Source organism: Aethalodelphis obliquidens, unplaced genomic scaffold (assembly GCF_003676395.1).
Source record: "Aethalodelphis obliquidens isolate GAN/ISIS:26980383/991018 unplaced genomic scaffold, ASM367639v1 scaffold4, whole genome shotgun sequence".
Classification (NCBI taxonomy): Eukaryota; Metazoa; Chordata; class Mammalia; order Artiodactyla; family Delphinidae; genus Aethalodelphis; species Aethalodelphis obliquidens.
The window spans coordinates 50,699,546-50,725,548 of record NW_020837948.1 but is presented as its reverse complement, the minus strand read 5'-3'; the positions used below and the strand labels follow the sequence as shown (position 1 = coordinate 50,725,548).

Below are 26,003 nucleotides of genomic sequence, written 5' to 3'. Positions count from 1 at the left end.
TTAAAGGATATTCAGTTAAACATGTATCTCGAAGCATCTGACAGATTGTTGTGATGCTGTGGATTGCCAGCTTCTGGGATTTGGTTTTATCATGAACGAGGCAGCATTTTCTGTCCTCTCTAGGTTATGTCCAGGGAGGAACACTAGGGCACCAATTCTGATTTCTAGAGTAGCAGAGTCACAGGCGACTTAACAAGTGGGGTGCAGCCAGGGCCCATGAGCTGCGGCAGCCTGCACTTCCAGACTGCGCCTTCCTTGAGTTTCTCACACAACCTCAACCATTGTTCTACTTCTCCCAGACCTCATCACTTCAAAAACTCCTGCCACAGACTGACTAGTTTCAGTAATTGTAATCGTTTGGTAGGACTGTAATAACCAAGTACCACAGACTAGTGGCATAAACAACAGAAATTTATTTTCTTACAGTCCTGGAGGCCAGAAGTCTGAGACCAAGGTGTCAGCGGATGGCTGACTTTTCCCTGTGTCTTTACATGGTTTTTCCTCTGTGTATATCTGTGTCCTAATTTCCTCTTCTTATAAAGACACCAGTTATATTTGATTAGGGCTTTCACATATGACCTCATTTCACTTTAATTACCTTTTTAGAGTCCCCACCTCCAAATAGAGTCACATTCTAAGGTACTAGAGGTTAGGACTTCAACACACCAATTTGAGGGTGGGGTAGACACAATTCAGTACATAACAACGATTTTAAAAAGTAGTAATACACTAAGCTGATTTTTTATATGAAATACTTGTTTGACACCCTTTTTTTTCAAGCTTTGATTAGATGTTTTTGCCTTATGGAATCTTGGTAAATTTAAGAAGATAACTGCACTTTCAGGCAAAAGTCTGGATACTATTTTGAAGTTGTGACTTAGTTGATAATTCTACCTGTTCACTACTTATTACCAGAGAAGCTCTAACTAAAGATGACACAAAAACCTTTTCAATAACTTAAAATATTACAGAGGAATTTCAGACTTGCCAGACTTATTAGCACAAAACTTCTTTAAAGTTTGTTAACATGCCCCATGAACCATAAGAGAGAGAAGTGCAAAGTGGTATTTGAAAGGTGTACTTCTTCTTTACATATGGAGAAATCAGTGTTTTCTTTTTCCTATGAAAGAAATTCTCAGAAAATAATTCATGCAAGATTGCTAAGTGCCTTTCTTATTTAATTAAAAATAAAGTTTTATCTGAAGTGGATTAAACACAACTACTGTTTAATTAAACCAAAAACCTTTAAGAGGATCATTCCAATAAGATCAATTAGCATTCTGTTCCATATTGAACATAATAAGAAAGGCAATTCTTGTATTCCACTGGCATAACCTTTAAAATATGCTTGGCCTTTATGACATATCTATATGGCATTTCTTTAAAAATCCGCATAGTTAAAGAGAAAAAATTATATACTAAGTTTAATGTTAGTGCTCATTTAAAATAAAAGTTATTCAAAAAATAGAACTAATAAATCTTATTTGACAACTGGTACTTCTCATTAACTTGAGAATTCTTCATGAAAAATATATTCCCATAGGTGAAAAAAAAAAGAGACTTAAACTTTAGATTAGGGAACTGAAATACTGAACAAATACAAGAAGAATTTGAGTTTACATATTCCTTTTTAGATCTGAAGAGTTTTCAGTCAGGGTTTTTGAAATATTTGCTTTAAATTTCTGAGTCACACAGCTTAAATACACATAGCAAGATCTTATTAATGCCAATAGCAGTTTGAAAAAAAAGCTTATATTTTCAAGTATTTGTATGAAACAGTGAGGAAAACTTCAAGAAACAAAAAAAAAAAATATCAAAGTGACCTCTGACCACTGTTGCTTTGTGGTACAGTGATTATTAATGGAAAATTTAAAGTATGCCCTACATTTTAAGAAATATACATGACACTTTGCTGCCAAATATATGCAGTTATATTTTTCCATTGAAAATATTTTGAAATGTGCTCTAAGACAACTAGGTGAGTGGTTGAGAAGATGTTTGAGTGTAACATTCAACAATGCTCAGGTGGGCTAAGTGACCCTTCAGAGGGATCTGGCCTCGGGCAGGCTCACCAGGGAAAGCCAAGCCGCCTGACAGGGCAGAGCTTCAGAATGCTCAGGTTTGAGCAGCTCCTTAGTTCTGAAGGTCATATTTTCAGGCCTTGTAGGGCATCAGCCCCAGCAGGTGCACCCATTAAGGAGCTGCCAGGGGTTGCCCTCAGGCTCTTTTTATGTAATTAGCTTCTCTGATCCACTATTCCAGTATAGGATGTTTCTCTGGAGAGATGGTGCCTAACTCCTACACTTTCTTTACTACTTGCATATTGCACTGCTATGTCCCTTGCTATTTTGGTGATTCAAGTTGATTATTTCCTGGCCAACACCCAAATTTGCATTTGAAAACTCCAATCACTTGACCAGTAAGAATTATTAACAAATCTTCTTCATCTTTTCCATACTTTCTTAAAAATTTTTTTTCTTGTCTTGTTTCAAAATTGATCTAAAGCCACCTACAAGATACAATTAATTCAAAATTATTAAAATATTAATCAGTTGGCATGTGACACCTAAAGAAATAAGATTTGGGGGAAAGAATGTGTCTAGAGCTCTAATACACTTTCCTGTGAGCCATGAGTTACCTCTAGACAGTTGTACTCTGTGGGATATACTAAGTTAGTGATCTGGACTCTGAGTTGTACTGGGACGACATTTTAACATGATAGTCAGACAAAAAAGGGTCTGTTCTCTTAAGCCCCATGGCTATTTTTCTGACGCAAGAACAAAAGTTCCCTCTCTCCCTGAATAGTCCTTTCTAGAGGTGAGGCTCTTTTGCGAGGGAAGAGGGGGCACTGGCTGGCTTGTTGCCACTCTCAACTCAGCAAAATACAGGGCAAGATTCTGAGCACACTGGAAAGAGTCCAGGCTGTCCTGTTGGATATAAAAGCTGTGTGCAGCTACTGCATGAAATTAGAAGACCAGAAATTTGATAGTTATAAAGGCTTCAGCATTTAAATTTACTCATTTTAAAAGAGTAATTTGTTATGTATTTTCTAAATAATCAATTTTACTAAAATTAGAAGAGCTGCACTTCGCAGGTGCATAATTACACTTGCCATTAAACACAAACACAGATGCTCGCAACAAAATTAGATGCGATCATTTCATTGAGAAAAGAATGGCACTTGTTTCCCATTTTTCATTTTTGAGTCAAAAATATTAAACTAAGCTTTGGTTTTTCTCAAAGACCAAAGGATATGTTGTACCCAGTATTTTAATTTTTTTCCCCACATTTTAGTGGGAATTAATGATCAGGTCATTCTAGAAGTAACAGAAAGAAACTTTATCAGACTGTAGGCTAGGCCTCCTTCACTATAGTCATGATAATCATCACCATGTCATAATCAACTCTACAAGATAGGCATCACAAAAAGCAAATGTGCCTTCAACCAATCTAGAATGGTCCTTGTTATAATTTTGTCTACTGTATCTATGTGGGGAAAAGACATTGCTTATGTGACAGGCAGTGTGGTAACAACCTTCATGGATGTCCTTTCATTTCAGCTCCACAAAAATCCCTTGAGAAGCCCTGGGGTGCTGAATTCATTTGCCCTGCTAATAAAGACAGTAAGAAGCAGAGCTAGAATTGAACCACAGAAATTGGAATCTATCCTGGCATTTCATCTCCTCACAAGTCAATAAATCCTCAGAAGACCAAGCCTTCTCTAGCCTTGGTAAGACTGGCCACACCACTGTTATCAAGTCTCAGCATATAGGTCCTGTAGGCAGAGTGAGAGACCCCTCTCTGCACTTGACCTTTTGGAAGACAAGAGTCATGGAGATTTACTTTTATTTTCCTGTGATTTTGCTTTTTATCATAGACTGTAAGACCATACTGATGTTTCTAAATTGGGCTTATGAAATTAGAATGAATTTCTCAAACCAACATGAACTTAGGAACGATTCAACTGAATCGCACGTCAGAATTCTCATCTATTCATTTAAGCATCTGTATAAATAGAGCTTTTTATTTTAGACTTCATGCAACTTTAGGGGCAACAGGGAGCAAAGTTGATATAATGTCTAAATCTCAACAAAGCTATGCTGATTAATTTAGCTTTCTTATGCTAGAATCATAATCTCAATTCTCTTCTCCAGCTCTTATTATAGAAACTTTTCAGTTTTAATATTAAATGATGTGGTTTAAAATTTTCTTAGCTAGAGGATTAAGAAATAAATCAGTTACATTTTAAAAAATGATGCTCCCTTAAGATTAGATTAACTTAATTCATAATAAATATTTATTAGTTACAACTAACTCACGCTTATATTCTAGGTCTCAGCTCAAACATCACGTTCACAGAATGTCTTCCCTGATCCGCAGGCCAGATAAAATTTCTATTATATGTTCTAATAGAGTCTTCTATATTCCCAGGATACTCATTTTTCTTTTCTTTCTTGTTTATAGCTGTCTTTATGAGCAATAAACTTCATAAGGGCAGGAAACTTGTCTTTCTTCTTCACCTCTGCATCCCCAGAGTTTGGAGCTAGAATTCATTCAGTAAATATCTGCTGAATGAGTGAGTGATACCGAGTACTCTTGCAAAAATGTGCAAATTTTGTTTAAAAATCTCATAGGATAGCATAATAAAAAGTATTGAAATGAGAACCAATAATCACTCTTTGCGTCATTCCCTCCTGAGTAGCCTGAATTGAAGGTTCGGGATAAATAATGATAAACACCCAGGAGACCTCTATCCTGGGGACGGCAACTGGGAACACAACATGTGGCTCCTGGGGTAGGTATGTGTAGAGTCAGTGCAATCAAATCTGTGCTTTTGTGGAGGATCATTCTGGGTTCGGCCTGTATCAGATAGGGTCTTAAGGCACAACTATAGACATGATACTTTTCCTCCCTGTATAGCAGGCAGGTATCAGTAAGAAAGATAGGCATTTTTATTTCCATTTCTGGGATGATATCCCATCTACTTTAGAAATAAGGAAGCTGGACTTCAGAAGAGGCAGGTCAACTGCCAAGGGGCTACTCTACTTTTTCCTACGTTGTAAGGCTAACCTTTCTAAACACCTCATTTTAAGACATTACTTTGGAGTCATACCTTATTGCCAAGGCCAACAAATCTTAGACAGGTAGGGATTTTAAGGAGACATGCATTCAACATTGATAAGGGGATGATTCTAAAAGCCACTAAAGACTTAAGGGATTACTGTACAATGCAATTGCAAAAGTATAAAATCTTAGTTCTGTGAGAGAACTTATCTCATTTAGAGCTGCTTGAGAGCTAACAGTTTCTTCACTCTTATTAAAGTACATCTTTCCCTTCCTGATGTTTAGTCTCTGCTTGTCAGGAAAAGATCAATGTCTTTCACTGAGAAGGTAAGGAGCTTGGCCAAACTTGTAAGACCTTGCTTTCCCCAGCTTCCCTAGCTGAACCCCATCTCATTCAAAACTAGACCAAGCCTGACTTGAAGCAGGAGGTATTACGCACCTTCTCTCCCTATCTGTCGGGTCACCTCAGGTTTGCAGTGTATCACTGTACAGGTTGTGTCCACACAGGGCATCCAGCTGAGGGGGCTGGGTTCTGCTCACCAAGTGCCTGGTCTCACTGGTCCATTCAGAGGAAGGGGCACTTTCACACAAACATACCTTATGGGCATGCAGTGGCCCGAGCTTACTCTTATTCTAGGGCTGTGATGTTCCCTTGTTTTCCCCCACCAGGCTCCTGTTCTGTCCTCATGCATCAGCTCCCAGTGTCAGGCCAGCTCTACTGAACTTTGGTATCACTCTTTTTTTTTTTCGGTACGCGGGCCTCTCACTGTTGTGACCTCTCCCGTTGCGGAGCACAGGCTCCGGACGCGCAGGCTCAGTGGCCATGGCTCACGGGCCCAGCTGCTTCGCGGCATGTGGGATCTTCCCGGACCAGGGCACGAACCCGTGTCCCCTACATCGGCAGGCGGACTCTCAACCATTGCGCCACCAGGGAAGCCCCCTGGCATCACTCTTGAGACAAGAACTGGTCCTGCTCAGGACACATCTCTCCTACTGAACACTTCTCTCGTATTAACTACAAAACTGCTGGTACCTGGGCGCGCGCGCGCGCGCGCGCGTGCGTGCGTGTGTGTGTGTGATCATTCACAGTTATTTGCCTGACCTTTACATTTTGTTTACCATTCTTTGTTTTCCTCCTCACCTGACTGTGCTTAGTCATTTTCCAGAGCTGGGCAAAGCTCTTCAACAACCCCTATTCCCAAGCCCCCAGCCTCAGCTTTTCAGCCATTCAGCACCTCTCTCTCTGCCCTCTGTTTTGAAATAGGACAGAATGACAGAAGCAAATTACAAATTAAAGAGCTTTGTTTTCTCTAAGTCATATCTCAAGACTGGAAAAAGCTGGGGGACTATCTCTTCCTTGAGGTTCTTAATTTAAAATCAACTGAAATAAAAGCCCTTTTGGTTGTCTTGAGCAAATGAAATGTCTCCACAGGCCTGCAGAGAATCAATCAAATGACAATTTTGGATCAAAAAAGTAAAATCAAGTGGTGGATTGTGGTGAATGAGTGGGCATATGCTCCATTTAGGCCATTCAAATTAGAGATTAAAAAGGACCCAGTAGGTCTTCCCTGGTGGCGCAGTGGTTGAGAGTCTGCCTGCCGATGCAGGGGACACGGGTTCATGCCCCGGTCCGGGAGGATCCCACATGCTGCGGAGCGGCTGGGCCCGTGAGCCATGGCCGCTGAGCCTGCGCGTCCGGAGCCTGTGCTCCGCAACGGGAGAGGCCAGAGAAGTGAGAGGGCCCGCGTACCGAAAAAAAAAAAAAAAAAAAACCCAGTGCCATCTGAAAAAAATTAGGCTGAATTTGAATTCAGCCCACTGCTACTGGTCTGCAATCTATGTCTAAACATTCTTTGCAAAGCTAGCTAATTTTGTGCAATTATTATCATTGCTACCATAAAATGTTTGCTTTCTCACCTGGTTCTTATCAATTCTACTTCATTGACAAACATCTCCATCTGGGTGAGGTCCAGAGTAGCACTGCTGTGATGATCACTATCTGCATTCTCCTTATCATAAACTATTTAATGAGGGTTTACTAGGAACAAGCCGTTTTGCTGAGTATTATACCTAAATTATATATTTTAATGCTTAGAACAGCCCTATAAATTAGAAAATACTATTACTCTTATTTTGTACATTCTCTCCCCTCTGGCTTCCAGACGTTTAAAGAATTTTATGGTTGACTTCGTTTTGGCTTCATGAGAAGCTGTAGCTGTCAGATGAATCTATGTGACAGTGATACCATGCTCCTGCGCCTAGTTTTATAATGTAAATCAGGATCCACTTTTTTTTCTTTTCATTTCCAAAATTTTCCACTCAGAAAAAAAGAAGCATTACTTTGCTACCATTAGTTGGCTAAGATTAAGTCACATGACAAAGCATGAAGTTAGCGGTTGAAAAGTTTTATACTTTTTCAGAAAGGAGAACTGCAGGGAAGAGCAGCAGCAAATCTTTTGAACAACAATATAATCTTTCATGCTTTATCTCTTCAATAGGTATCGTGTCTAGATACTCATGGGCTAGATTCAGTACTTGGTAGTCTAAAATTTTTTAATTAAATTCCCATGTGAAAAACAAACTCTATAACTTATCATACTGAGATACAGTTGTTTTACGTTCTTGCCGCATTACTATTATATCCTAACAGGTACGGGGCTTCTATGATTGAAACTTGAAGGTCATGGAGAGCACTGTCTCCTAATTAGCATCAACTAGCCAGCTTAATGCTATTGTTCATTTCTCCATTTTCTTTGTGGTTCTGTGTGTATTTGGTTAAGCGGTAGAAAAATAGTAAGACTGATTTACTTGACTTTTACTAGGAAATAACTGCTGCTTCTAATTTATTTTGGAGATATTGAAAAGTAGGTAAACTTTTCAAAATTATAAAGGAAATACTAAAAACTAAGATAGATTTCTTTAATATGTTTTGCATTTATTTGATCCATTAAAAAACCCACCTTGGAAATGAATATATTTATGTTCTTTATAAACAGATTTTAGTATATTTTTAAAAACTCAAAGAATAAAACTTCCTAAAGAGATTCTATACTTTCTATATTTAAAACTAATTAGCATTTTTTAAAATTAATTAATTTATTTTTGGCTGTGTTGAGTCTTCATTGCTGCACGTGGGCTTTCTCTAGTTGTTGTGAGCAGGGGCTACTCTCTTTTGTGGTGCACAGGCTCTAGGTGCACAGGCTTCAGTAGTTGTGGCACAGGGCCTCAGTAATTGTGGCTCTCAGGCTCTAGAGTGCAGGCTCAGTAGTTGTGGCGCACGGGCTTAGTTGCTCCGCGGCATGTGGGATCTTCCAGGACCAGGGCTCGAACCCATGTCCCCTGCACTGGCAGGCGGTTTCTTAACCACTGCGCCACCAGGGAAGTCCCCTAATTAGCATTTTAATTCACGATATTATTTACAGATAAAATTTTTCAAGTGCTGTATTTTTCAGTTGCATTTTTTCCCAAGACCTAATAGGCAGAATAATGTTTTCTACTACTATGTTCCCATAGAACTTCAAAGCCAAAAAACAAACAAAAACAACCCCAAAACAATCTAGTGGATAGACTTCTCTACTTTAGGTCTTTCACCACAAAGTTTTCTTAAATACTGGCCATCCTCTTGTTGGTTACTATGGCCTGGCGGATAGAAGAAAAAAAAAAAAAGGTGTCAATTGATATGAACAGTGAGCTCAAGAAAGAGCAAGGCATGTTGGGATTCTCTTCTCCACTAAACACTATTGGAGTGGCTCTCTGCATGTGGTAGGTTGGGAACAGTCAGTACCTATCCTGTCTCTCAATTTCACACTTGAGGGTGGAGTGGGCGCTCCAAGGAGCTGGTGGCCCCAAGGTGGCTGGGAGTTTTTAGTTTCTCCTTCAGCTCTCCATAAAGCCTCTCTAATAATCATTTTGTCATAAATTATGGTGTGCTTGCTCTACAAGGGCAGCTTAAAGAAATGTCTCCTACTTCTGTTTTTACCTTCTCTGTGACAGCTCCAACAAGATGCTTCCCTTTTACCAGGAAGTTCTGGGCTCTCCCCTGAAGAAAGCTGTGGTGAGTGAATACATGACTCTGTTGGCAGATCCTATTACAAATACCAGGTTAGACTGGCATTGCTCCCCAAAGGGAGTAACTTTCCAGAAGGAAAGATGGGCTGATAAAAAAATGGATAACCTCACAAAGGGGTTGAGGGAGAGGAGTTTTATAGTATTTTCCAGATAGTTAAGTAGAACTATTGTGGAAAAATTCAGAAGTCTAGGCAACTTTTGAAATATATGAAATAATCCTATTGAAAGCTAGAGACACAAAGTAGCCTATGTTTCCTCCTTACTTTGTCTTGTGATTAAATATAATATAGCCACAGGATTTGGGGTGAAAATTGGTTCCACTACTGCTAATCTCTAAATTTTCTGCCTTAATGCTAAAGAAGAGGCAGGGAAGAGAACTCACACAGGGCACTTAGCCTGTTCCAAGAACCCTGAATTATGTTTTATTTTTTTTTAACATCTTTATTGAGGTATAATTGCTTTACATTGTTGTGTTAGTTGCTGGTGTATAACAGTGAATCAGCTATATGTATACATATATCCCCATATCCACTCCCTCTCGCGTCTCTCTCCCACACTCCCCATCCCACCCCTCTAGGTGGTCACAAAGCCCCGAGCTGATCTCCCTGTGCTATGCGGCTGCTTCCCACTAGCTATCTATTTTACATTTGGTAGTATATATGCGTCCATGCCACTCTCTCACTTCGTCCCAGCTTACCCTTACCCCTCCCCGTGTCCTCAAGTCCATTCTCTACGTCCGCGTCTAGTATCTCATGGTCATTGTTAGCAATATCTATTATTGTGCTATACAAATCAAAGGACTAATTAACAAAAATCCATGATAATTTAAATTCCATAATTCCACTAGAGCTATATATATTTCATACTGAGAGAATTCAATCTTCCAACAGCCCTGTGGAATGGGCATTTACTAAATTTCTCAGATGAACAAACTGATGATGGAGGTTGGGAGGGATACCATCTCCAGTGTCATTCAGGAGATCAAAGATCAGGTCCTAAGGACTGTGTGTGTCTTTTTATAACATGAACTCAACTGAGCCAAGAATCTTTGAGGATCCTAAACGCCACCTAGTGGTAATTTCTACAAACTGTAGATACAATATCCCAAATGTCATTGAGAGTCACTTAGGGGCATTCCTGGCAACTTCAACACATTCACATGATGGAAAATATTATACTGAGTCCCTTTATATTGAAAGAGACTGACTTCCAGCATAGATCTCCTTGCTCTATGTGTGGATCTCAAAGGGTTCATCTTAGCCCCATAAATCCACTAGACACAGAAGAGTCAGAATAAAGAATAGCTTCTTTTTTTTTCCAGAACAAAATAGGGATTAATAATTTTGAAGTGGAGGACAATTTAAGCATATTTGTCTGGGAGTTAACAAACTATTAGATTTCTAATATCTAGTCATCTGGAATATAGGTACAGTATAAAATAATTACAGGTGAGCAACTTATTAAAACCATTATCTATTGACTAAATCATCACTATATCACCATGATAGCTTAGTTCAGTTAGAGATTCCAGGGGAAAGAAAGCAAACTAGACAGTGTGAAAATAGGATTGCTGGATTTAGCAAAATAAAACATAGGATGCCCAATTAAATTTGAATTTCAGATTAACAACATTTGTGTGTGTATGTGTGTGTGTGTGTGTGTGTGTGTGTGTGTGTAAGTATGTCCCTTGCAATATTTGGGACACCTTTATATTAAACAGTAATTCATTATTTATTCTTAACTAAAAACTCTAGATTTTTTATTTGGCAACTTTAAAGAAAGTGCTATATATAGTTTCACTGGTAACTGATTCATTCTGATTAATAAAATAATAGTAACACATTTTTATAGTAATTTTTTAAGCACTTTACTATGTTAATTCATTTTGTCCTTAACACAACCCTATAAGATACTACTGTTACTATTTAGAAAATGAGACTATTGAGACACTAATGTGTAGAATCACTCTTCCATAGTCCCACAACTGGTTAGTGGCAGAGAAAGGGTCTGAACCCAGACAGTTCTGCTATAGAGTTTACCATCTTAACGTTACAAAATACCTTTTCTTATCAAATATATCAATTAATTTAAAATTAACTCTATAAACTGCACATACATTGACAAGTTTTGAAAACATTATTCAACAGACTTTCAATAAACACCTACTTTAAACAAGGCCTCTTTATGAGACAAAAACAGTAAACTTAATACTCTATCTTCACTGAACATATTTTACTCTCTTCAAATGTTACTTCAGAAATTGGTAGTATCTCACGGTAATTGTTAGGAGTATCTGTTATTGCACTACACATATCAAAGGACCAATTAACAAAAGTCTGTGATAATTCCATAATAACTCCATAATTCCATAACTAGACCTTAATTCTATCTATCTATCTATCTATCTATCTATCTACCTACCTACCTACCCACCCACCCACCCAGCTACTTTTCATAGCCAGAGGATACTAGAGATACAGAAACCAACACAGATCCTCTTTCTCGGATTTTAGATCTGGTTCTATGTGAGTATGCTCAGTACAACCTATTTCCTATAGAATTAGGAGAAACTAAAGATTTGTTGTTGGATTAATTCGTTTAATAAAAGTCAGATCAATATAAGGCTGAAATTTTTGAATTCTGCCTACTGGTACAATGACACTTCCTTAATTTGAAGTATCTGATACTCTTCTCCTAAGGTACAGTTAGATACACACTCAAATAACTTTCAATTCAACATATCTAAGCAAGTCCCATTAAAATGGTAGCCTCTAAATGAATATGTTTATCAGTCAAGCCATAAATTACCAATTCCTTTCTCTCCAATTTCACACAGTGCAAGAATCCCTCAATATATAACCAGAAATGTACATTTCTATGCCCATTCTAGACCTAAAAACATCAGTCTTTGGGAATGGCATTTGGGCATCCACATTTTCAGCCAGCTCATGCCAGCTGATTCTGAAGCAGGAGGTCTCTCAACCACACTTTGAGAAAATGACTTTGACACCAACATGCAAAAAGATACAAGCAGCTGGTGGTGTGCTTTTTCCCAGTGAGGGCGTAAAAGCTGCTTTATTTTTAGAATTTCCCCTACTTCCCATTACGGAGCTTTGAGGCGGGTGTAGAGACATACATATATATATACTTAGTGTTACATTCTAAGTACTCTTAGATCCATTACCTTGTATATACAGCTCCTTCCACATCACCAGGCATATACCTAACAGAACGGATGGGTCCTGTGGTACTCATGAAGGACTATCAAGCCCTACAGCTTTGGGATTAAAATCCATAGTGCTTCTCATGAAAGAAACAAAAGCTGAGCCTCATATAGTTGGTAGCATGTTGGGAGAAGGGAAAAAGGTGACTCAGGATTTAACTGGAATGACAGTTATTCAATTACCCTTGCTTTTATTTTATTCATTTACTTTCAGCCCTCTTAACCATATTTGGTTTTGTCAGCTATGTTGCCTATAAAATGGTAATAATAATCATTATACAATGCCACAATGATAATACAATTTTGAATACAATCTACAAAATTTTATTTTAATTTTAAAACTATAGATATCCTATAAATAGGTACTAATTAATAATTATTATAGGTAAATATCTCTTGATTTCTCTCATATTGGATAACCTTGGATACAATGCTTTTTATCTGCTTTTAGCTTTCTCTATCAAAAGCCACTGAGCATGTAGAAGAGAAAATGTATGGGGCAACAGAAATCATATTCAAAGAGACTGCAGTCTCACTTCTTAAGTGAGGAAAACCTGCAAGGAACGTATCTGTAAAATAATGATGCGTTCACAGTTCTGAGCTTGCTTTGCTCGCCAGATGGATGCTACAAAATGCCCATTGCATGTGTTTAGTGTCCTATTTTACTGTAAAACAGTAACTATCCTAATATGAATTCTATGTTAAAGTTTAATGCATGTCAGTTACAAAAGCTTCCATCATTGGAATGAAGAGAGAGACCTTTACACCGTGAATACAGAGAAGGCAAAGCCAAAGGGTATGAACATTTCAGGAGGGCCAACTTTACAGTTTATTGAAAGATAAGTTCCAATGAAAATCTGTCATTTTAAATGAGAGGGAAACAGCTTTAAAGAAAATTATCAGGTGCACTTTTCAACAAATGGGAGAGAACTTTTTTTACCACTTGAGCTGACAAACATTTGTGTGCTGTTGTGAACTTCTCTAGCTAATAAGCTCATTAGCTTATAGGAACTGTTTCTTAAGAGGCAAAACTGTTCACATGTTACTTTCTGTGCTTAGAGTGGTCAATGTACAGAGCCCATTTTATTCATGACATGGGTTGACTACGCTTCAGGCACACCTGGGCTAACTTTAGCTTATGTGCAACACTTTCTGAAGAGGAAATGAAAATAATGCTTTGAAAGCACTTAGGCAATTTTAAATGCTTGGTTTGTATATATATGGACATAGAATTGATGAAATTGTGATATTGAGTAGGTCTATCACAAAAATAGAAGAATGAAGTGAATTGGAAAACCATATTTCCAAATACACATATTTTGCATGTATTTTGCTGTACTGAAAAAAAAACATGAAAATCACGAACAAAATTCACACAAAAAAAAGGCTACTAAGGTTAGACTTCTTCCTACATGATGTCAGATGCAAACAGCCATGAAAAATGGCACTCAAAGGAAAAGAGAGAAACCGGAATTTTGAGTCAAGTTCTGATACTTACAGGATTAAGTCATATAACCTCTATAAATTGTTTTTTCCTATTTTGGGACAGAACACTTTACATAAATAATTATATGTCTCCAGATTATTATAAAGATACAGATTATTAGAAAAACCTTTTGAAAACAACGACGTGCTACAAAAATGCAAATTAATTAATACAGAATATTCTCAAGTGCTTTCTGGAGATGTTAAGGTAGTTATTTTTATTTAATTAATTAATTTATTTAAATATATAGTTTATTTTTTTTAAAGATTTTTTGATGTGGACCATTTTTAAAGTCTTTATTGAATTTGTTACAATACTGCTTCTGTTTTATGTTTTGGTTTTTTGGCTGTGAGGCATGTGGGATCTTAGCTCCCCGACCAGGGATCTAAGCTGCACCCCCAGCACTGGAAGGCGAAGTCTTTACCACTGGACCTCCAGGCAAGTCCCTTGGTAGTTATTTTTAAAAAGCACTCTGTGACCAAATAAGTTTGAAAATCACCAAATAAAACAAATCTCTTTCCTATAGGATTCTTAAGCATCCTATGTTAATATTCATCTGACTCAGTAAGAACAGAGAAGAGGATATAGACTTTACTAAATATATTTCAGCATAGAATCTTTTTTTTTTTTTTTTGTGGAGAACCTTATAGAAACTGTTTTTCAGGGTACATTTTGAAAAATGCTGATAAAAATGACCATTGGGGGAGAAAGGGAATCTAATTCGTTTTAAAGAACACACATCTTCAGGATGGAAGAGTGATATACATTATCCTAATTTCATCAGTTCATAATCAGACTGAGAAAGAAAGGACCTTTTAGAAACTCTGGGTCTGTAGTCAGGGGGACTGGATTCCGCTGGTAGAACTTTGTGAAGAAAAGATGCATCTGGAAAAATAAAAATTTTGAATGCCAGGACCAGGAGCTAAGAGAGCTAAGACTGAGGTCAGCTATGGCCCTGTGAGAGCCAGGGCAGGGCTGAAACTCCACAAAGACGAAAATGAGCCGATGATAAATAGGCAATGAGCCCTCAGAGGGTAGGCTGGAGCCCTAATGCAAGACCAAAGAGGAGACAAACCAAAGAACAAGGACCCAGGAAAGCTCAGATGAGAAGAGGGCACAAGGAGAGGGCAGTCAGATGTGCACCAGGTTTCGCAGGGAGTAGCGGGCAGGCCAAATGGAGGGAGCAGCATCGGATATCTAGACAGACCTGGGCAAGGAGCTTAAGTCATGAGTTAAGAAGTCAAAACTCTGGTTGGCCTTGATATTGAACCCACAATCTGTCCTGGCCAAGGAAATTGATATCTATTTTCCTCTGAAATATATACTAATTCCAGAAAGTGATTAAAATATATACTAATTCCAGAAAGTGATTAATTGGTAGGCAGCTATGTCCTTAGGCACATCATAAAGGATACGAGAGAATATTCTAACCAAAGGCTAATACGGAAATGGGCAAGGGTAGATGGACCTACAATTTCCAGTAGACATACTATGCCAAAGAAATACAATAGCAGCATAAAACGGAGACACAAGAAACTTAAAAGTCATTTCACTGAGCCATGTTTTCCTCACAGAAATGCTAATTTAATAGTGAAAGAGAAAATGAATGTAATATTTGCTATAAATAAATTTATTTTATGTCAACATTAGCTGGCAAATAAATACTTCACAAATGAAAGACACCTTACTCATAAATGTAAATGAAAACTGAATGACCTATTCATCATAGCACCGCTGGCTTCGAAGAAAAAGTACAAAGATCTCTAGTATAAACCAAAGTAACCAGGCCAGGTGAGCTTAACTACAACCAAGAGTGTTGGGCAAAGAAGCGCTGTCTAAAATGTGGTGGTGTGTGCACAAAGGCCACACCATCGAGTTGTAGGAAGAAAGCCAGAATTTTCATCATATTTCCTATTTGTTTTATCTTAAACCAAAAAAATAGATATTATATTTTCTAAATATTTAACTTGTGTGTGTTCAATGTTTAACACCGTAAGGGGTATACAATTTTTACAGCGTAGAAGCACAGATTTAGAGGGCAAGCTGGATCCAAAGAGGTACCAGAAGCTCTCCTTCAAGAAAGGTATGGCCAGAGATACGCTATGCACTGGACCCTGGAAGAGCTTCCTAATCCAACAAACATTCCCTGAAAAAAGGAATCCCCTCACTCACTAAATGGTTTACAAAATACTGTGGTAAAAATCATTGAGTGAGTTTCCTGGTGTATTGAGCTCCCCTTGTACTGCTGACTGGCTGTGCAATCTTTAGCAAATCTCTCAGACTCTCTGTAGCCTCCTAAAACAGAAATAACAGTCACTGAGAGGGCTGCTTTAAAGACAAAATGAGATCACTGATTAAAGTTGATTCCCATTTTATTTGAAAGCCTTCACAAATGCTCATCTTACTTGAAACAGTATTCCCAAGCTCTAAATTTTACTCATTGGCATATTTTCAGTTCATATTTTTAGAGGGAAATGATTACTATTCTTATAACTATATTTTGTTACTATAAAGATAGCTAAAATGCCACAAATTAAAATTTATTTGCATACAAAGGAATCAGAAGTCATTCAGTTTTCATTATCATAAAAACACGAACAGGCCTGCTGTGCACATACAATTCTCTTAAATCCTGCTGTTCAGTTTTTCAGTGGTTTCAAATATGGCTTCTAAGTAGAAGCATCCAGCTTCCCACATTCCTGTTTATTGCTTTTGGAATGTTGAATCCATAACAATTAGGGCATCAGTAATCACACCTGCAGGTGGACACAATGCCGAATCTATCTTTCAATTCCTTGCACGTGGTATTGTATTTTGTTATAACAGGGGTTGCAAAAATATTTATTTGAATTAAAAAATTATGAAGCCATTTAAAATAACCTCCGAACCACAAAGCTTCCATCCAATTTTCATGTACCATCGGGGCTTGCCTTCCAAAACTGCACCCTGCACTCAATCTGATCTCCTCCTTCCTCTGCCACCAGAACTATTGCTTTGTGTATTTTTCATGATGTGCTATATGTAAATGCTAATGTATTAGTACTTCCTAATGGCTTGATAGGTTTCATTGCCTCGTCTTAGGGAATTCTTTTCTTTCAAGCTGTTTAAAGAGAGATATAAAACAAAGAAATGACTCAAAATGAGAATGGGTGGAAAGGTAGGGGGAAATTTTGGGGTATTGAGTAGATATAATATGCAGAATATAAAAGTTAACTTTTTTAAAGGTTAATTTTAAGATTATACGGCTATACCATAACACTAATTAAATTATACGATGTTGTTAACTTCACCAGAAATTATCTGGTAGGTTTGGTAATTTTCTGACTACTTTGGATTTGGCCAATCATCATTTAGATACTAGAATCTTAGTGGTGTGAGAGTTTTTTTAAAAGGGAAGGTTGCCTGAGAGGTTATCTTTTTTTGTAATAGCTACATTTTAGAAAAAGAGCAAAAACTGATCCCAGAGTATTGCTGTGATTTGTCAGCCTTCAAAACCAGATTTTTGGAGTTCAGATTATGCCCTCAGTACAGCTACACTGATGTTTATGGCATTTTTCTTTGCTCTCTAAGTATTTTCTGTGTAAGTATCCTACTCAATTGTGTTTTGCTCATTAAAAGTTTTTTTCCTAATGGATCATGGAGATTTCCTTTGATATTATAAAATTATAAAAAAATTTAAAGATGAATTCATAATCCAAGCAAAGTATAGACCTCCTTTGATTCATTTCATAACTCCAAAACATATTACCACTTATGAAAGATGGAAGATGTTTTACAATCCTGCATAAATTGTTTCATTATTTGATCTGTTGTAGATCTGCTTTATAACTGAAACCTTTGTGCAGGCTTACTGTTTACTAGATATGAAAGACTGAAATAGTGAATTGGAAATCAGAATATTCCTTCATATTGCCAAATGTTTCCCAGTGGCTTAGAGGTCCCTTGATCCTCAAAAACCTTTCCTTTAACTCTTCTGTAAATAAATTGTCCAGAGAGCAAGGGAAGTTAATGGCTTTAAAGAAGTTATAAAATTTATGGCTAGAATACTCCCTTTTAAAAATCTGAAATGGACTAAATTAAACAAGGCTTATTTAATTTGAAAACCTAAATTCAATTGCCTCCTTACACATTTCCACAAAATTAGTACTGAAATGAAGCTGTGTAGGGTTAGCTGCAATTTTGACAAAGGTCAGCATTAAAATGTGCAGTCTAACAACTCTATTAATTCTACTAATTTGGTTGAAATACTATGCAGACTACCTTAAATTAGCAAATGTCCCATGAAATAGACCAAAAGGTCATTTCCTAAGTGACACTCTGACATTTTTCATCCTATTAGTCGTTTATATTATGCTACCCTTTATGAAATCTGAAAAAAATTTTCATAGATTCAATTATGGATGATGAATTATCCATTTTATATAGTCACCACCAATAAACAGGGCAATAAGTATATACACAGTGTATTCACTATAAGAGAATTTATGATGTCTTATTTAAAACAAGTTTTTAATCAATCCAAGTTAATTCGTAGAGTGTTCTTTGTTTAGATGCATCTACTGTAGCACAATATTTCTTCACAATTTAGAAGATTATCATCAGTAATATCCCTACTCCTGATAGAATGTCACTAAACATCTCAACCTCATGCTGAATTTTAATCAGTTTGTATAATCTGAGCATAAATAAAAAGGAATTTACTCAATCTGTTGAAAAGGCCCTGAAAATGAACATTAAAAGCACATAGACATTCTAAGAAGAACATGATTTCATGATTGCCAAATGACATAATGTTCATTTTAAATTATTAATAATATTATTATTACTCTCAGGTAAAGAATCTGAAAAACAACTGATGCTGCCTAGGTAAAAATATTTAAAATTTTTGTTTGCCAATGCAAATTTATGTAATCTATCAACATTGCTCACAGTATGCAACTGATCTAATGATATATTACTTTATATTTCATAGTTTTATTGGTAATTTCCTTTTGGAAGAAGCAAAAATATGTATGCATATCTTCATTCTTGGTCATCATTGGTGGTGTCAGATGATGCTCTCCTGAGTTTTCAGAAGCCACCAGAAACAGAAAGAAGGGAACTACTTGTTGCTGGGTACCCACTATGTGCTTCCTCGGTTCTGTCATTTGTTTTATTTAATCCATCTTAAAACCCAACAAAATTTCTGGGTTTTTGTTTAGAAACTAACCACAGGAGATAATAATAGTTTGCTTCTAAAAGATCTCTGTAAATTAAATGTCACTAATTTTATAACAGGGTTTAAAATCTAGTCCAACCATGTGTTAGGAATGTGCAACTCTGAGTTAGGAATGACTGCCTTATTACGTTTCAACTTAGGTGTAGGTAAGACTTTTTGAAAGGCAGGAACTACAATTTAACCTTTGTAGGCTTTTGGAAAACACATCGATAGAACTTCTTGCTCAAAGTTTAAGAGACCATCAAACATATCAAGTGATGGAACAACAGTTTTTCAGAAGTCTGAGAAATGCCTCTCGCTTAGGAATGCCTGTGGACTTAACACATTTTTGCCCTCTTCATATAGGAATAGCATAATGATTTCATGATTAACAGTAGCTCAAGGAAACTAATCAGTTAGGTAAGATCACTCCTAAAAAAACTCACAAGAACATTTCCTTAAGAAATTTCTGAGATTTTGACCTTAGAGAAGAGACTGGAAGAAACATTAGAGGAATAATAAGAATAAAATGTTAAAGTGATATTTGAATACATAGAATTCCTTAAAAGAATGCATAAAGATTCCTTAAAATATATTACAATTGGGTAAAGGATTTTTTTTTTTTGGTTTCATTTTCAACAATTGTATTTCCAGATACTATATGATCGGGTTTTGGAAAAAACTATCAAACTAAAGAGTTACGTGTATAGTTGGCATATAAAAGAAATTTCTTAAAAAATAATTAGTAGGAGACCGATAAGGAAGAAAGAGGATTTAAATGGCAGCCATGCTATTTCTCAGAACTGATGCATTTTAGTTAAGATCACAGCCAAAATTTATAAGTTCAGAAGGCTTAAATAAGGATAAAAATTGATTCTATACCAAAAATTAAAAAGAAATCACCCTATACATTATCTATGAGAATATTAATCTTACTTTCAACAAAGATACTAACAAGTGTAACAATGTACAGTTGAACAGATTCTACTATCCTGAGGAGAAAACACTAAAAACTGTCAATTCTGGAGCATTTTCTTGCATGATGTCAAAAATGAAAAAATGAAATTAAATAAAGACGTCAATTCACCTTGCTTTGGAGATTCTGAATATGTTTTGACACAACAAAAAATAGACATATACTATGAACAACTGGTCCTTGAATTGACAGAAAATCTGTCACCGACAGAATGAATCAATTTCAGCATGCAAGTGACTTTAAGAAGACAGATGAAAAGTCATCTTAAAAAAAGTGATGGGGGGGCTTCCCTGGTGGCACAGTGGTTGAGAGTCCACCTGCCAATGCAGGGGACACGGGTTCGAGCCCTGGTCTGGGAGGATCCCACATGCCGCAGAGCAGCTAGGCCCATGAGCCACAACTACTGAGCCTGCGTGTCTGGAGCCTGTGCTCCGCAACAAGAGAAGCCGTGATAGTGAGCGGCCCGTGCACCGCCATGAAGAGTGGTCCCCGCTCGCCACAACTAGAGAAAGCCCTCACACAGAAATGAAGGCCCAACACAGCCAAAAATAAATAAATTTAAAAAAAAAAGTGATGGATGAAGGTTTGCATTGAACATTACACCCTGATTCATGTAAAAATACTTGTTTTATTTTGATCTTTCTAAAGAAATTTGCCATTGGCAATACCGTTATTTCTGGGTATTTCTAGAGTCTACCAGCCTGTCTGAGTTACTTATGGGGTGTAAAATATTTTGTCTTATTCCACATGGCATTATGATTCACAAATAATGTTAGCCACACCCAGCTAATCTGAGATATGACTGAAATGTCTTCAATTCGAAAAATATTATACAGCAACAAAGAACAAGTTTAACTTCACCATTCAAGTCTAACAAACGGAAAGGATATTTTCCCTGGTTTCTTCTAATTAAGAACTTGAAAAGTTCATAAAGCCTATTGATTATGAAAATTTAGTTCCTTTATTAAAAAGGCCAGACCTTTAATATGAAATTTTAGATTTCTTTTTCAAATATTACTTAAAATTTTGAGGATATTAGCAGTTGATCTCTTAAATTGGGGAGGAAATTATATGCATTTTAGGCCCAAATCACTAAATTGAATAGTACTTTGATCGATTCACTCATTCTTTCATTCAACGGTACTTATTGTGGGAATGTAAATTGGTACAGCCACTATAGAAAACAGTATGGAGGTACCCTAAAAAACTAAACTTACAGTTACCATATGATCCTGCAATCCTACTCCTGGGCATATATCTGGAGAAAACTATAATTCGAAAAGATACATGCACCACAATGTTCACTGCAGCACTATTTACAATAGCCAAGATATGGAAACAACCTAAATGTCTATCGTCAGATGAATGGATAAACAAGATGTGGTACATACATACAATGGAAAATACAATGCTTTATGCATGAAGTAATGCTATTTGCAGCAACATGTATGGACATAGAGGTTATCATATTAAGTGAAGTAAGCCAGACACAGAAAGACAAATATCATATGATGTCGTTTATATATGGAATCTAGAACAAAGACAAAGATACAAATGAACTTATTTACAAAACAGAAATAGACCCACAGACATAGAAAACAAAACTGTGGTTATCAAAGAGAAAAGGGATGGGGGAGGGATAAATTAGGAGGTTGGAATTAATATATACACGCTACTATATATAAAATAGATAACCAACAAGGACCTACTATATAGCACAGGGAACTATACTCATTATAATAACCTATAAGGGAAAATAATCTGAAAAAGAATATATATATATATATATATATGTTCACTGTGCTGTAGACATGAACCTAGCACAATATTGTAAATCAACTATACTTCAGTAAAACAAAAACAGTACTTATTGAATGCCTACCACATGTCAGGTATTGTGACAGGTATTTAGTTAGGTACTGGACAACAGACTGAGAAAGCAGAAAAAGGCAAATGTGGTTCCATCCCTCCTGGAGCAAATAATGTAGCATGAAGACACAACTTCCAATAGAGTGTGATAATGTGACAGTGAGAGAATTACAGGGGACACAGTAGTATCCAGAAGAGAACTTAAGCCAGATTTGGTGTGGGATGGAGCTGAGCAAAGCCTTCCCAGAGGAAAGTGCATCTAAACTATAGTTGAAGGATTTAACCAACAGAAGGTTGGGGATGCTCTGGGCAGAGGTGCTCTCTCCATTCTTCTCCTCTAGGAAGAGCACATTTATAACGGAAGGGGAAGAGAGAGGTAGTGTATGGTTTGAGAAACTGAAGCAAATTTAGAAGTGTGGTAAGAGGTGAATTGAGGCCAAATCATGCCAAGATTTTGAGGCTATCTTAAGGAAGCTGCACTTGATTCTGAGGCTGATGGGGAACAACTGAAGGGTTTAAATAAAGGAGTAAAAGAATCACATCTACATTTTAGGGAAAAAAAAAATCACACAGGTTACAATTTGGGAAACAGGTTTTTAGAGAGTCAGACCAGAAACCAGAAGGCTGGTTAGGAGGCTTCTGCAAAAACCAAGGTGAAAGAGGGTGGCAGACCAGATGCTGGAAGTGGCAGTGGGGATGGTGAGAAGAGAAAGAATTTTAGAGAAGTTGAATCCTTTTTTCAGTAGTTGAAATAAACAGTACTCACTAAATTGGCTAATGTGAGTGTGTGGACTTGGTGAAAATGAGGTTGTCAGGAAGATAACAGGCAGAGGAAGGGTGGCCTGGAGGACAGTGGGAAGCAGCGGCTAGAAGGATGAAGAAAAACAAAGTGTGGTGTCCTGCAAACCAAATAAAAGGAATGGTTTATGAAACAGGTAATGTCTTAGGAGCAAGAATAGTGTGTTGCTCACTCATGTGCCATCGCTATTTATCATGGTATGTGACGCTTCAGGGGTACATCACAAACATTTGTCAAATGAATGATTTAATTTAGTAGTACTGCTACATATAGGCAAGGACACGAGGCTGGGTTCTGGGATGAGAAATATGTCCTGTATTACATATATATATATATATGTATAAAGCCTACCTTCAAAAAGTTCACAGAACAGTAAAAGGAGAAAGACATAATTAACCGTTATGTATGGTAATGAAAGAACTAAATAAAGCTTCAGATCAATAAAGATCCAGGTAGAATGTTAGGGGACAGTAAAGAAAAAAAGTGAATATTTCTGTAAGAATAGGGGAAACTAGGGTCAAGAAAGAAGAGACTATTGGAAATTTCAGGTGACTTGGTAAGAACAGTTTCATATGTGGCAAATCTGGTTTGATGAGGGGTAACATTTGCTATTGTAATTTTTTTCATGATTTCCAGAAATACAATGAATTACCACAGTTTTGAAACCTCATACATGCAGCATAAAAATCAATATGAGGAGAACACATATCTTTCAAATAAAATGACCTCATTATAGAATTAAGTTGTCTTACTTTTCTTTGCTACAGAAGACATTAACAAATTTGTGCATGCTTAAAAGTCATACTTAAAAGTACTCCACAAATAAGTGCGCTTCAGTAAAGTTGTTTTAAGAAGCACTGACTATAATCTTACCTCATTTGCAAATGATAAACAGACCGCAATGTCTATGCTTTCCTTCTACAAGCAAGCTTTCTTATGAGAATGTAATCAAATTGCTCCATTGCTTAGCAACCACAGATAAAGAGCTAATAAGTCATGAGTCATGATTCTATGGGAACAATCTGCTGGTCAGTGGCATGATTTCAAGGCAGTTTGGATTCCTGCTGTGATGCTTTCAAACCAATATTGACACAAAGCATTAGAAGAGATGAGAGTTAAAATGCAAATCCTCTCATAATCAATCAAATTGACCTATATATAGTGTGATTTGGTCCACCCTGCTGCATCAGTCTGACAGTAGCATCTATAAATCAACATCAGAGTAAAAATAGAACACGAAAACGGATTCATAAGGAATTTTTGTTTTACCCATTTAGTTAAGCCACAGAGGAAGGCGCATTTACACTAGTATGAAGATCATGACTCTGATATTTATCTAACCAACAGGAAATCTTCTAAGGAAGAGGAAAAGTGGATAGTGAGACATTTTTAGAAAATATTACCTGTAACCATTGTGACTGGTCATTGTGGCCGGAGGTCCAGGCATTCACTTTGCCCTGCTTGTCCAGCCGAGCTTTCCTTGGTTCCCAAGTGAACATGTCCATATTGAGAGTTCTGAAGATGCTGGAAGCAGTGATCTGATAGTCCTGTATGTGTCCTGATTTCATCCCCAGAGGCTCAGAACAGCCTGGAAGAAAATGAGAAGGGCTCTATGAGAAAAATAATTTATCATGCTGGGAAGTTTTCTGCATTCATTTTGGATAGGCAAGAGAAGATTAAGCATAATGCTATTCATTCCCCCAAAGAGAGAGCATCTAAATTCAAAAAAAGGCTATAATCAGAAATAAATCGGGAACAAAATCGAAAAACAAGATAACCAATTCAAGCTATTTTGTCTGAATATATTTTGGAAAAATTGAAAACAAGACAGATAATTCAAACTACTTTTCTGTGACAGATGATTTTGCAAAATGAAAGCAATGCTGGAATGCTCTCTCCTGTCTTATCACTGATAACCTCATGATGGTTTCCCGGTTTTCAACAGTTTCATTTTGTCTTTAAAAATGGAACATTTTCTCAGAAAGGATATTTGGTTTTCTTTTATTTGTTTTCATAATACTGAAAATGAAAATTCCCTCAGTACAAAGTCATTTTCACAAACTGCTCCAATGGTATATCCTAAACTGGACAGCATTTGTTTTCCAAGAAACCTGTTAATCATTATCACTGATTCTTATAATACCAACATGGCTTCTTCTGGAAGATAGGAAACTAATATTTATTCAGCATATACCATATACCTCATATTGTGCTAGTGTAGAATTTAAACTAACAGATAACAGAAAAAAAAATAAGCTAATTCTAGCAAAACCATTACTGGACAAGACTTTTCATACATTTTTATGTTTTAATCATATTCCATAACCTCTAGTATTGGATATTTTTTGAAGATTTTCAAATCTGCCACATATATTTTCAGGTTTGACATGATACAAAATTTGGGTTTGTCTGTCCTTGAAAAATCTTGTATGTATGTATGTACCTATATACAGTATTTCCCAATGTTGAATTGCAATTGTGACAAAATTACATTCACAAAGCTTGTAATGGAAAGTATGATTCTATTATCATATTAGCCAGAGGCTGAGTCTTCCATATGTAAAATTTTACCTTTTGGCCAAGGAACACACAGGTAAGTTTGATCATCAAGAAAGCCAAGATAAAATAGGAGACTTCTCTGATCAATGTCATCTCCTCATACTCTGCTAATGCCCTACATACTAGTTTGTACTCGTGGCCTTGTACTCGTTATTTAACCACTTTGTGCCTCAGTCTTCTCATCTATAAAATGGTGATACTAATCAAAATTATATTTAAAAAGTCTTCTAAGAAATTAGTTGATAAAGTATTTAGAAACAGTGTTGGCATATAGCTAGCATTCAGTAAACGTTAGCTATTTTTATTATCTCCATAAATCTTATTCCAACAGATGACAGTATTAAGTCCCCAAATCAGCATACCAGTGAGTATTAAAGAATATCCTATGATTGGCTGCAATTTCTGAAACTAGACCATTTTCAGTCCAGGCTCTAAGAGAGGTGGTTTAGAACTTTTCACTGATAAATATAATTCTTAATTACAATTCCTTGCTTTCTGTCCTAGTCGATCTAGATCAAGTCTTCCTTCTTGAGGCTCCTCCATATTTGCCTTCACCTCCACCTTCTAGGAAATTCCTATCCTATGCAAACATGACAGAGACTGACATAGAAGGTTAGCCAATTGGATGTCTTAGCTCAAGTTTTGTTGAGTTGCAGGCATAGGAGACCTATACCCCAAGTTCCATGATATAAGTAGTTCTAAATCCTCAATACAAATTCTGAAAAAGAAAAATTTCATGACAAAAATCTCAAAGATTTTAGA

At 36.7% G+C, this 26,003-nt stretch overlaps 1 protein-coding gene across 2 annotated transcripts in view; it reads right to left on the bottom strand.

The window, feature by feature from the left end:
- EDIL3 (EGF like and discoidin domains 3) overlaps nucleotides 1-26,003 on the bottom strand; it is a 429,857-nt gene that overhangs the window by 99,276 nt on the left and 304,578 nt on the right. For both annotated transcript variants that reach the window (XM_027100685.1, XM_027100686.1), the window contains one exon: nucleotides 24,086-24,270. In XM_027100685.1, coding sequence (XP_026956486.1) covers nucleotides 24,086-24,270 — 185 coding nt within the window. The remainder of the gene's footprint in view (nucleotides 1-24,085; nucleotides 24,271-26,003) is intronic.